Source organism: Ictalurus punctatus, chromosome 5 (assembly GCF_001660625.3).
Source record: "Ictalurus punctatus breed USDA103 chromosome 5, Coco_2.0, whole genome shotgun sequence".
In the NCBI taxonomy this organism is placed as follows: domain Eukaryota; kingdom Metazoa; phylum Chordata; class Actinopteri; order Siluriformes; family Ictaluridae; genus Ictalurus; species Ictalurus punctatus.
In genome coordinates, this window is record NC_030420.2 from 17020274 (window position 1) to 17033183 (window position 12910).

The following is a 12910-nucleotide window of genomic DNA, read 5'->3' on the forward strand; positions in this document are numbered from 1 at the left end:
GCGCATATATGTGTATATATATATATACACACATATATATATATATATATATATATATATATATATATATATATATATATATATATATATATATATATATACACACATATATATATATATATATATATATATATATATATATATATATATATATATATATATATATACACACACACGCACACACACACACTGAAGAACATGTGTTTATTACCATTTCTTTACCACTATGCCTCTGCTCTCTGCTTTCAGAAAGAGTTCATTTACTCGATCTTCTTCAGTATCAAAATGCTTTTTGTAGAATGACTACAATAGGGGGAAAAAAGAATAAATATTAATATTTGGTTAAACTTGGGTCACACTGCACAATCTGAAAAATCTTTTGCCATTGTGTCAAAGGACACCTGCACCATATACATGTATAGAAAATCAAAACACAAAGCTCTTATTTCTGGAGAACACATTGGCCATATTGACATGCCCTTCCAAACCCTAATCATAATCCTTTACTTATTTTTAATTTCCAGCACCATACAGTAAATGACTTATATGCAGGGTGTAATCAGAGAAGCTACAAGTTGTGCAGCCTGCAAAATACATCAGGACTTTATCTCAGACTCATACAACATAAAAATACATTGACATGATTTGTGCAGTGTGACCAAATTAGTCGTTCACTTTTATGTAATATTAACTTTTATACACATCAGTTACATAAATTTAGATATACCTGTTTTTTAAAGCCCTTGTCTACCCCTAACGTTTGTGTGCAGAAACAGTGTTTGACGCCTAGCTGACACATGAGATATGCGAGGTCAATAGTCCACACGCTTTCTGTCAATTTCAGATCATAGCAAGCTCTCTGGAACTCCTCTTCACTCACTGGATGTAGATATCTGGGAGATTTGAGAAAGACTATCAATGATGTTTAATGTACCACATTAAATACATGCCTTACCACTCAAGATGCCTTGGCATGAAACAGCACTTACTTTAATACCATCCTCGAACACGCCAAACCGCAGTCCCAGTGGTACAGCTGCCGGATAACCGGTACGTTTAACACAACGACGTCTGTGGGGTGGGGAGACAGGCCATTTGACATTTTACCTTAACAAAGGATATACGTGTAATAATTAGCTTATACGTGACTGAGTAATAATTCACTGATCACAAAGGTTACCTCACAAGGAGTAGTAAAAAAAAATTGTCATTATGTCTGCCAGCTATTTAACAAATAAGACCATAGAAAATGCATTATTACTTTACATTTTAGGTTACATGTACACAAGACCTTTAACATAACCTACCTGTCATTATGTAGTTTTGAATTTCCCCGGCAAAATATCTAGGTCATACGACTGCTCACAGTTTCTTTAAGCTCACCATCGTTAATAGCTTCAATAGCGTTAGCCAGTTAGCTACCACTAGGTAGTAGTCTAACGCCTGTTTACGATTAAGAGACAAATGCGATGAACGAAATATCCGTTGTTAGAAGAACAGACGAATAATGCGTGCGTAAACGAGTATATTCTTCGGTCAGTCGGTGCATTCCGGTGTAAGGAAAGTTGTTGAGACTGTATAAAGTTAATGCATTGAGCAGAAAGTCTCAGAAATCTGCGGGTGGGGTACTTAGAGTACTTATGTTACATTCGGTTTATCTTGGAAGTGGGAATTCGGAGCTCGGTCTGACGTCATTTCCTACCTTAGTGCGCTCCAGAGCCTTTGAGAGAGATGAGCTGTGTCCGAAATCGCTCCCTCATTCACTCATTCACTAATCCCTATATAGCGAATGACATTTGAGTCCACTACAAAATGGCCGACACCCGATTATAGTGCACTATGTAGGAGATAGGGAGCGGTTTCGGACACAGCAAATGAGAAATATCGAGGTAAGCAAAAATGATTGAGGTCACGTCCATATATCGTACGATAAGTCGACAACGTAATTATCATTACAGGACTAATCACAAGTGTACTTTACAGTATCGGGAGATGTATCTGGGATCAACACCACAAAAGAAAACAGTTCTTGCAGCGCTAACCATTGCCAAGAAACAATACTAACAAACTGGGAGTCAAATAACAACATTGATATCACACATTGGAAAAATCTAACAATCGACTGCATAATAATGGAAAAATCTCAAGCAAAAATATTAACACCAAATAGTGTTGGGTCCGGGTCCACCTTTTTCGAGTTCGAGTCAAGACCAAAGCTTTGTCTGAAATCGATCAATGGTTCACTCAATCATTATTCCCTATTTAGCGAATGACATTTGAGTCCACTATATGGGGAAGAATTGAGGGAAAATGAGTGAGCGAATTCGGATGCTGACATAAATACTACGCGTCAGAGAGGACTCTGTGGCGGACATTATGGATTTTATTGTAAAACAGTAAGGTTCATTTTCTCACTCTTCATTTGTTACGTTTATTGTATTAATTGATAAAGAGATCAAAAACAACTGCTTGTAATGTTTATTAACTATTATACTTATTTAGTATATTTAATAAATACTATATTTAAAAATAAAAAAGAGAATAAAAACAGTGCTGTCTGTCACATTTATTTTATTTTATTTATTTATTTTTTAAAGTAGAAAAGAACTATTTTCGCTGGGTTTAATTATTGAGGGGTTTCCTGTCCATGTACTCAAGCTGACTCCTGAGGTAAACCTGGCCTAAAATGCATTCCGTCTGTCTAGTTTTGGTTTTGGCGAAACTTCTTTTTCCTGAGGAGAAATAAAAGGAAAAAGCACCTTTAAGGCATGCTTTGTTACCTCAAAGATGCCACTTGAGTAAGAAGACATTAGACAAAATACAACCAGCTGTTAACTAAATAACTGATGACTATATCCTTCCAACTCCTGTTAGAAACATGCAACTAAATATATTTTCCTACAATCTGTCCCTAAATTAACTAAAATTCATCAAAACTTTATTTTCTAAGATGTATGTGAATACTGTACATAAGTGTTAACTAATATACGTGAACAATCCACCAAATTATCATTTGATGTGCACAGTTGGTCATTTAAAAGTTACATCGCAAACTAGTAAGTGGCTGAAAATAAATACTGTGCCAGTTAATCAATAATCAGTATCATTTTTGCTTTGGATTATCACGATACAGATGTATTTTAATTAATAAAAAGTTACACTTACATTTGAAAAAGTTGCCGCCTCCGCCATGTTTATTTTTCTTTTGCGTTCTATCGCCGTCTCGTGTTGGAGTATGGGAAATAGTGTGTTGGTGAGGGTACAACAGATGTACCCGCGAAATCAGAGTGCATTGTGGATATAAATGAGTGAATGAATGTAGGAAATGAAGTTGTTCACTCAGAGTTCGGACACCACTACAAAATGGCCGATACCCTATATAGTGTACGATATAGGAGATAGGGAGTGGTTTCAGACACAACTCAAGTCCTTACCCAATCGAGTCCAAGTCCAAAAGGGGCCGAGTTGGACTCAAGTCAGAGTCCTTAATGGCCGAGTCCAAGTCGAGTCTGATCAAGTCCAGAAAATTGCAATTGTAAACTCAACACTCAGCTGTTAAATTAATATTTTAACCTTCACAAACCAATGGCAACATAAATGTAACAAAAATACCACTATTACATATTGCCATTTAATATTTTTATTTCATGTCACAAGCACCTCAACTAGTTTCCTACCAAAAAATGGTTTCAAAATAAAAAATGGATATAGAGCAGGGCTCTACGGTAACAATTTCTTTTAGGAGCACAGTAAAAAAATTTGGAGTTTATTTTATTTATTTATTTATTTTAGAGATGGTAACATTAATGTGCCACAATATAACACCCAAGTAGGCATGAGAAAACTTGAGCTGGTCAATTATGACAAAATTTAGGAACATAGTGTGAGCCATGACAAATTAATTTACCTTCTGATAAACTAATTTAATATTTTCAGTTAATTTTACAGACTGTATGCAAAAACAATCGTTAACCTGTTCCACCTTGTAAACAAATACAATAAACCTCAATGTTCAGTGTTTGAAGTCTGCTCTTTTTAAATATATTTAAAGCTGCACTATTAGACATTGTCCACTGTCATGGTTCTGGGCTGGAATCAGTTCTCAATCCGCTCTGCGTATATTGTGTATATATCTGAATAATCTCATAGGATGTGACTGGGTGAGTTCATTTACCCGTCAGATGCACAGCGCTTTAGTTTAATGGTGTTCGTTAGGGATGCACCGATCAGGATTTTTACAGCCGATACCGATCCAGATACCAATCTTTTTTGTTTAAACTTTAATCAGGAGGTCTGTCACAAAGAGTTAACTGTAAGCTCTCTGCTCTTGGTCACTGTTAATTGAGTTAAAATAATAGCAATGAGAAATACTGTTGGTTAATTGATAAATAAACAGCATAAAATATTTATTTTAAAATATCTTAAACAATAGTCCTAATTAAAAGTAGATTAACACAAACATGATCCATATTAGGAACAAGGCTAATAGCCTTCTAAGGAAATAGTCTACTAAGCTTAATGTCAAATTGCTGTGTCTACACGAGCAGGTCACAGTTGCAGGTTCAGATCATTTTGCGTGATCAATAAAAAATGGTGGTTTGTGAGATCGAAGAGTTGAGAGAAGCAGATGATGTACAGAGTTACTCTTCATCATAATGGCTTCTCTGCAGTATTTACACACTTGTTCGGTTGACTGAGGAGATGAAAAGCATTTTGGACTTCCTGTAGTTTTTATTCCGATTGTATTATACAATTCCAAACAGGTCACTCGCACCGGTGCAAATAAATATTTATTCACAGTCCCACAAAGTACTTTTCAGTCGCAAATGCAAGTGAAATGGTCGCACTGTAAAGCCCTGTAGAATGTTTGTAGAACGTTTATTCTATTACAAGTGTATGAAATACACTTTAACCTGTTCTGTTATTGTATCACACTATATTGTGTCCTCCAGTTCGAGTTGACATTTCAATTATTTGATGCCTCTCCCCAGTTATATAGACTGAGAGAGAGAGAGTACAGAGTAGAGTTAGCCTACATTTAGCAGCATGTCATAACAACAATGACAACAAACTCATTTCTGAACACAGCTCTGTTCTTGTAACTTTTTTCTTACTTCCTAAAATTAAAACCAGCAGGGTTTACACTACTTACTACATTAATAAGCACGGTTCACATTTTATGTGAAATTGAAGACTGGAATCACGAAATGCTAATGTTTAGGTGATATGACATAATCTTATTTCACGATAACGATATGTGCTCTCAGGTAGGTCTATAGTATTCAAGTACAAAATAATATGGAAATTGAATAAAGCAATTAAATGTACAATAAAATAGACTTCAATGTTCACATATACAGTGATTCTTATTAAATTTACTGAAGTTATTAATTCAAATGAGTGAGTGAGTGATTTTCCCTTTGTACAATCCATGGCAAGTTTGAGTACAAATTTACTTGAGTACGTGACAAGTCTGAGTTCGTTCATAATTGGACTCAAGTTCGGACTCGAGTTTGAGTCCAGGATTGAGTACCCCAACTTTACTACCAAACCTAACTCTATTTGGACACCATTCATCACCTATATACTGTACACCGAAGAATCACTTTGCAGTTGCTTACAATACAGTCCCTACAGACAAACCACACAACCAAAGCCATACTACACATCTCAAGCATAATTCTCAAACACATGCAACTAGATTAGGGCTGGACGATATGGCCAAAATGTATATCACAATATATTTCTTAATTTTGGTCGATACGATATAATTCCGCTATCGATATTAACAATATAAATCCTCAGAAAAACTGCCAAGGATGCCCACAATGGATGTCTGTACCTTCAAACTTCTGCAAAATGAATTTCCCAAGTCTATGAAACCTCCTCCTATAAAACTATGTAATATCTTAGAAATAAAAATGCCACAAATAAATTAATGTTCACCTTTTATTTGTATTTAACCTTCACACAAACAAGAAATGTGAAATCACTGTCAAATAAACATAAAACTCTCACCTTTGTTAATATTAATATCTTTAATTTTAAACTACAACATAGACTGATTATCTTATTCTTATAGATTGAAATAAAAGTGCTTCAGCCAGGATAGAAAAATATGAAAAGTGCTCAGAGTTGCTGCAGAAAACAGAAAAAAAGAGTGAGCAACAAAAAAAAAAACACATGTTGCTGGGGCAGGGACATTGCTGAGGGTTGATGACACCCTATGACAGGCTCTAGAGATTTCTGGCAAGAAATACAATCTGGTCTACATTATCAAAAATGCCCATTTACATGTGACAATATTGCCATCTGTACTAAAATCCCTCTCATAGGGGGAGCTTGTGGCTTGGATACACAAGTAATGTTTTGCTAGTTGGCTTACTCTGGGGAAGTTCTTATGATAGACTTTCCACCAATCCAGAGGATTTCAGTCATTGTCAGCATCTGGAGACAGAAGATAGTTGCTGAGCTCCCTCTCAACTGCCTGCTGTACACTCAAGCCTTCTTTGTTGGTAGTGGTGGACCTGTTTGAAAAAAAAACTAACAAGAGACCGCTTTGTTTTCTTGTCTGGTGTCACTGCTACAGAAGCGTCTCCCATGGCTTCTTCTCTGGACTCCTCTTCCCTTACCACAACAGCTCTCACTCCCTTCAGCATCTCCAACACAGCTTTCTCTTTGGTGTATTCTCTCTTCTCCTCCTGAGTGTACTGAAGCTTGAATCTTGGGTCAGTGAGGCATGCCATGTCAAGTAGATCATCCATGGCTGGTTCATCATACTTTTCGTATCCCATCACTGTTGTTTTTATGGTCCTGGTTAGGTCTGTGTCATCCTCTGCTTCCTTCAAGATGGAGGTGTTGAAGAGATGCATAACTGGTTTTAGGAATGACACACTGACATAGGACTCACCGGAAAAGGCATCCGTGAATTCGAGGAGCGGGCTTAGAGCTGCATCTTTAGACTCTAAAACGTCCACATCTTGCCAAGAAGGAACCAGCGACCTGGTCTTCTTGTCCATTGAGAGGACCTCTGTGATAGCCCTTTTCTGCTCCAGAACCCGCTTCACCATTTGTTGACTGGAACCCCAACTTGGGGTTTCATTGATGAGCTTGTGTTTTGGCAAGTGATACTCCTCCTGAGCAGCTGCAAGGTCCTGTTTCTTCTTCCAGGACTAGGAGAAGGCAGCCACCACCTTTTTACAGACCCCAATTGCTCTGTCCACTCGCTTGTCTTGGTGAACTTTCTCTGTAGACAGAGAGAGAAAAAAATATTGCAATATATAGTTCTCATTTGTATTTTAACTACAATATTTGGTTTATTTATAATATTCTTATAGCAAAATTACAATTCTCCTGCTTACGCACATTTTGTTGTTTTTATTTCACACCTGATTTGGCAAAGCACCTTTGAATTTAAAACACCTTTGAATTTAATTGATAGAACTGCTATATGTATAAATCCATACAAATATGTATGTCTTGACTAAAGAATAAATGAATAGCCTATGAAGTCACTTAAATTGGGGGAATGAAATCACCTAATCAAAACTATAGGCCAACTAAGTACTAAGTAATATCTAGTGTCTGGGTTTGGTATGGAGCTTTATGATGAGTAGTGGAGCAGCCACTCAAGAGTGCAGTGCAAGGCTCCATAGTCATAGCCTACACAACACAGAGCACCTCAATTCAAGTGTTTTATTTATCAAATCAAATGCACATTATAATTATAAATTATACTGTTAGATCAATGAAATTCTTATGACATGGAATGCAACAACCATATAGCAAGCATAAAATTGTGAGAATATAAACATAATACAAACAAATATAAAGAATATAAAAATAGCTATCAAAAACATGCAAGCACTGATAAGCTACATTTATGTTTATCTATTTTGTGTTAAGCATATCGCCTATTTGTTACTGCAATGATTTTAGTAATATATCCTCATACCATAAGCAAAATAACAACATAATACTCAAATGTATATTAACTGTGTATAACTTACCAATAGCAGAGTTCAATTGGTGCCCGATGCACTGTAGCCTTGTCCATCTGTTCAACTCAGCAGTTTTTATGATATTGGTCCCACTATCTGTGGTGATGCAGACCTGGCAGTCCTCGCTGAGTCCCCAATCCGTAAGTCCGGCTGCAATTGCTTAGCCCATGTGATCCTCGGGAGTAAACCGTCTGGAGGCATAAGCTGACAAGCTTCCAATCTTGGTCAATAAAGTGTACTGTCAGGCTCAAGTATGGTTCCAAGGTTCAGCTTGACCACAGGTCAGCTGTGTTCGCAAAATATGATACTGACTTCAGTTGCTCCTCCACCCTTTCCCTAACTTCACCGTAAAGTGTAGGTATAGCTGTGCAGGAAAAATATTTCCAGCCAGGGAGCTCGTATCTGGGGTCGATGACTGACATCATTTTCCTGAAGCCAACGTTTTCTATCGTACTAAACGGCATCATGTCTTATGTCTTAATATCGTGTAGACTGTTTGTCATAAGGCATGAATGCAGCCATCCGTGTTTGCTTCATGCGTTTTAACACAGCTGGTGATGGGGATGGAGTGGCGGTGATATTTCAGGGACAGGTTGACTCTCAAAATATTCTATCGGGTGGAACTGCTTCAGATGTGGAACAGATTTGATGTGTTCCTGTTGCTAGTCGGCACCACTCTCCGCCATATTTTGCAGCACACTGAAACCTGAAGTTTATCAGAGCTTAGATAGCCAAACCACTTCCATACCACTGAATTAGTTTTTTCTCTCTTATCAACTATTTCATCTGCTTTCTCCTCACTTGTGGAAGCTCGTTCAGTCGCATTTGTACTGTGGTTCGGGGTACTCATTTCGTAGCTAAAACTTGCTGTGTTGGAGCTTAGCCTACTACTGCTGAGCATTGGCTGCGTGCCTGTGGTGTACATCATCACACACGTAGCCAATTGTGCTCTGCTCTGTCTGCTCGGCTTGAATACAATGAACTGACGCCTGCACCATGAATGTCAGTCAGTGAGAAATGTTTTAATGCACGTCGAAATATTGGAAATGTGTTAAAATATCATATCACCGTTATTCCCTGCGATGGATTGGCACCCTTTCCAGGGTGTACCCCGCCTTGTGCCCGATGCTCCCTGGGATAGGCTCCAGGTTCCCCATGACCCTGAAAAGGATAAGCGGTATAGAAGATGGATGGATGGATGGATGGATCACTGTTATTGAAAAAAATTATATCACGATATATATTGATATTGAATTATTGTCCAGCCCTAAACTAAATTAGGGTGAACTATGCAAAAGTGGGACAGTTTTTGTTAGATTCACCATGACACAATGACAAAAGCTTTATATTGCTAGGCTTCCATTTTTTTGTAAAGACACAACCCTCCTAAAAATGTAAATGCATATGTCTTTTCACTGAAAGAGTAGAACCCCAATTCCAAAAAAGTTGTGTAAAATGTAAATAAAAACAGAATGCAATGATTTGCAAATCTCATACACCCATATGTTATTCACAGTAGAACATAGGAAAGATATCAAATGTTCAAACTGAGGAAATTTACAATTTTAAGGAAAAAATAAGGTAATTTTGAAAAGTTGGGATGGGGCAACAAAAGCTGGAAAAGTAAGTGTTACTAAAAAGAAACAGCTGGAGGAACATTTTGCAACTAATTAGGTTAATTGGCAACAGGTCAGTAACATGATTGGATATAAAAAGAGTATCTGAGAGAGGCAGAGTCTCTCAGAAGTAAAGATGGGATGGAATTTGAATGGAAGCATATTTTTCTCTAAAACCTGTATATACTTTTCAGCATTAATGGTGCCTTTCCAGATGTACAAGCTGCCCATTCAATAGGCATTAATGCTCCCCCATACCCCTAGAGATGCAGGCTTTTGAACTAAGCTCAGATATTTTTTTTTAAAGCCGTGATGGGCCCTCTCCTCTTTAGTCCTCTTTAGTTTAGAGGATGCAGTGTCCATGGTTTCCAAAAAGAATTTCGACTCGCATGACCACAGAACAGTTTTCCATTTTTCCTCAGTCCATTTTTAATTAGCTTTGGCCCAGAGAAGACAGCGGCATTTCTAGATCATGTTCACATATGACTTTGTCTATGCATGATAGAGCTTTAACCAGCATTTGTGGATGGCATGTCAAACTGTGTTCACAGACACTGAGTTCTGGAGGTGTTTCTGAGCCCATGCAATGATTTTCATTATAGAATCTAGCTTATTTTTAATGCAGTGCCACCTGAGAGCCTGAAGATCACGAGGATGCAATATTGATTTTCACCCTTTTCCCTTGCACACAGAGATTTCTCCAGATTCTCTGAATCTTTTGATGATATTATGTACTGTAGATGATGAGATATTCATAGTCTTCGCAATTTTACATTGAGGAACATTATTCTGAAATTGTTCCATAAATTGTAGGTGCAGTTTTTCGCAGATTGGTGATACTCTGCCCATCTTTACTTCTGAGAGACTCTGACTCTCTAAGATACTCTTTTTATACACAGTAATGTTACTGACCTGTTGCCAATTAACCTCCAGCTGTTTCTTTTTAGTAACATGTACTTTTCCAGCCTTTTGTTGCCCCGTGCCAATTTTTTTTTTGGAGATGTTGCGGCCATCAAATTCAAAGTTACCTTATTTTTTTTTTCTTAAAATGGTACATTTACTCAGTTTAAGCATTTGTTTTCTATGTTCTATTGTGAATAACATATGGGTTTATGAGATTTGCAAATCATTGCATTCTGTTTTAATTGACATTTTACACAGGGTCACAACTTTTTTGGAATTGGGGTTGTATTATTTTGGTCTCTCAATTAATCAGTGCTGATGGTTACTTGTATTCTTATTCAGAGCTTTTGAATATATACAATGTACCTGTCACTCCACGAGAGTTTGCTATTGTTATGAACGCTATTCCTTAAGGGGCCATAACACTTCTCAAAGGCTCAGCTAGATCCCAGGATTTTTTGCCAGTAGCTCATCCTATTGATACTATGATTTAGAATATCCGTTTTTTATCTAAATCTTCTGGTCAGAACAGGAGAATTGGACAACTATTTCAGAATGAAATATATTCCCCTACATTGTGTCATACTGGAATGGCCAGTTTGTCAACATTCCATGGAAGAAAGTGTGGACTTTGTCATCTAAATATTTAATAACCAATAAGGTTAAGGTATGCATCTTACAAATTACGTAATCTTTTCTATCCTGTTAAGCTCTACTTGAAAAAAAAAAGATGTTCCCAGATAATGACTCATTATGTTCCTTTTGTGGTGATCTCTTCTGGGAATGCACATATACAACTTTATTCTGGAAAGATTTCTGTATTTCTGTATATATACAGTGGCAAGAAAAGTATGTGAACCTTTTAGAATTTCATGGTTTTCTGCATAAATTTGTCATAAAATGTGATCTGATCTTCATCTAAGTCAAGGGTATTGACAAATATAATGTGTATAAAATAATAACACAAAAAAAATTCAGATTTTTCATGTCTTTATTGAGAACAACCAAAAAAAAACCTCATAATGCTTGTGGAAAAAGTATGTGAACAATTGAGTTAATGACCTCAAAAAAGCGAATTGGAGTCAGGTTTTAGCATACCCGGAGTCTTGTTAAGAAAATGAGTTTGGAGGTGTGGACTACAGCTACTTTGACTGATATAAACCCCTCAAATGTTTGGAGTTTGCGCTGCACAAGAAGCACATGCTTATGTGAGTCATGCCTCGCCAAAAAGAGCTTTCAGAGGATCTACGATCAAGAATTGTTGATTTACATAAAGCTGGAAAGGGTTACAAAGTGTAACAAAATTCACCAGTCTACAGTTAGGCAAACATTCTACAAATGGAGACAGTTGGGACTGTTGCTACTCTACCACGAAGTGGACGCCCAGTCAAAATGACACCAAGAGCACAATGAAGACTCATCAATGAGGTAAAGAAACAACCCCGAATGACAGCCAAAGATTTGACTGCATTATTGGAACTGGCTAACATCTCTGTTCATGAGTCTACAATACGTAAAACATTGAACAAGCAGGGTATCTACGGCAGGACACCACGAAGGAAGCCACTGCTTACTAAAAAGGACATTGCTGCACAGCTGAAGTTTGCAAAAGAGCACACTGACACTCCACAGTGGTATTGGCAAAATGTTTTGTGGACTGATGAAACTAAGATTGAACTATTTGGAAAAACCACACAGCACTACATCTGGTGTAGAAGGGGCAAGGTATATCATCATGAAACCATCATCCAAACCGTAAAGTATGGTGGAGGAAACATCATGATTTGGGCCTGCTTTGCTGCATCAGGGCCTGAACAACTTGCAATTATTGAGGGGAAGATGAATTCCCAAGTATATCAGACAATTCTTCAGGATAATGTGAGAATACCTGTACGTCAGCTGAAACTGTGTAGAAGTTGAGTGATGCAACAGGACAACGACCCAAAACACCGGAGCAAGTCCACAACAGAATGGCTTCAGAAAAAAAAATCCACCTTTTGGAGTGGCCAAGTCAGAGCCCAGACCTCAACCCAATGGGAATGCTATGGAATGACTTGAAGAGAGCCATACACATGAGATGTCCAAAGACTATGACAGAGCTAAAGCAGTTCTGACAGGATGAAATGGCTAAAATTCCTCCTGAATGATGTGCAGGTCTGATCCACAGCTACAGGAAGCGCCTGGTTGAGGTTATTGCTGCCAAGGGGGGTCAACCTGTTATTAATTCTAAGGTTTCACTTACTTTTCCCACTGCCATTTTGAATGTTGAATGAGTTCAATAAAGACATGAGGGATCAGATTTTTTTTGTGTGTGTGTTATTTTAGGCACATTATATTTGTCAATACCCTTGACTTAGATGATCAGATCACATTTTATGACAAATTTATGAA

The 12910-nt window shown here is 37.3% G+C and overlaps 1 protein-coding gene across 5 annotated transcripts in view; it reads right to left on the bottom strand.

Annotated features, from left to right (window-relative positions):
* Positions 1 to 1794, bottom strand: part of gucd1 (guanylyl cyclase domain containing 1) — a 68253-nt gene extending 66459 nt beyond the window's left edge. For 2 of the 5 annotated variants that reach the window (XR_008396441.1, XM_053680257.1), the window contains exons 1-4: positions 1308 to 1793; positions 990 to 1107; positions 728 to 893; positions 212 to 303 (exon numbers count right to left, since the gene is read on the bottom strand). Coding sequence is in view for 2 of the 5 variants with exons in the window: in XM_053680257.1 (XP_053536232.1) it covers positions 212 to 303; positions 728 to 893; positions 990 to 1107; positions 1308 to 1314 (383 nt within the window). In the remaining 3 variants the exon portion in view is untranslated. Of the gene's footprint in view, positions 1 to 211; positions 304 to 727; positions 894 to 989; positions 1108 to 1307 lie in introns of all 5 variants that reach the window. The other 3 variants (XR_006982539.2, XR_008396442.1, XM_053680259.1) reach the window with 3 other exon arrangements.
* Between the last annotated feature and the right edge of the window lie 11116 nt (positions 1795 to 12910).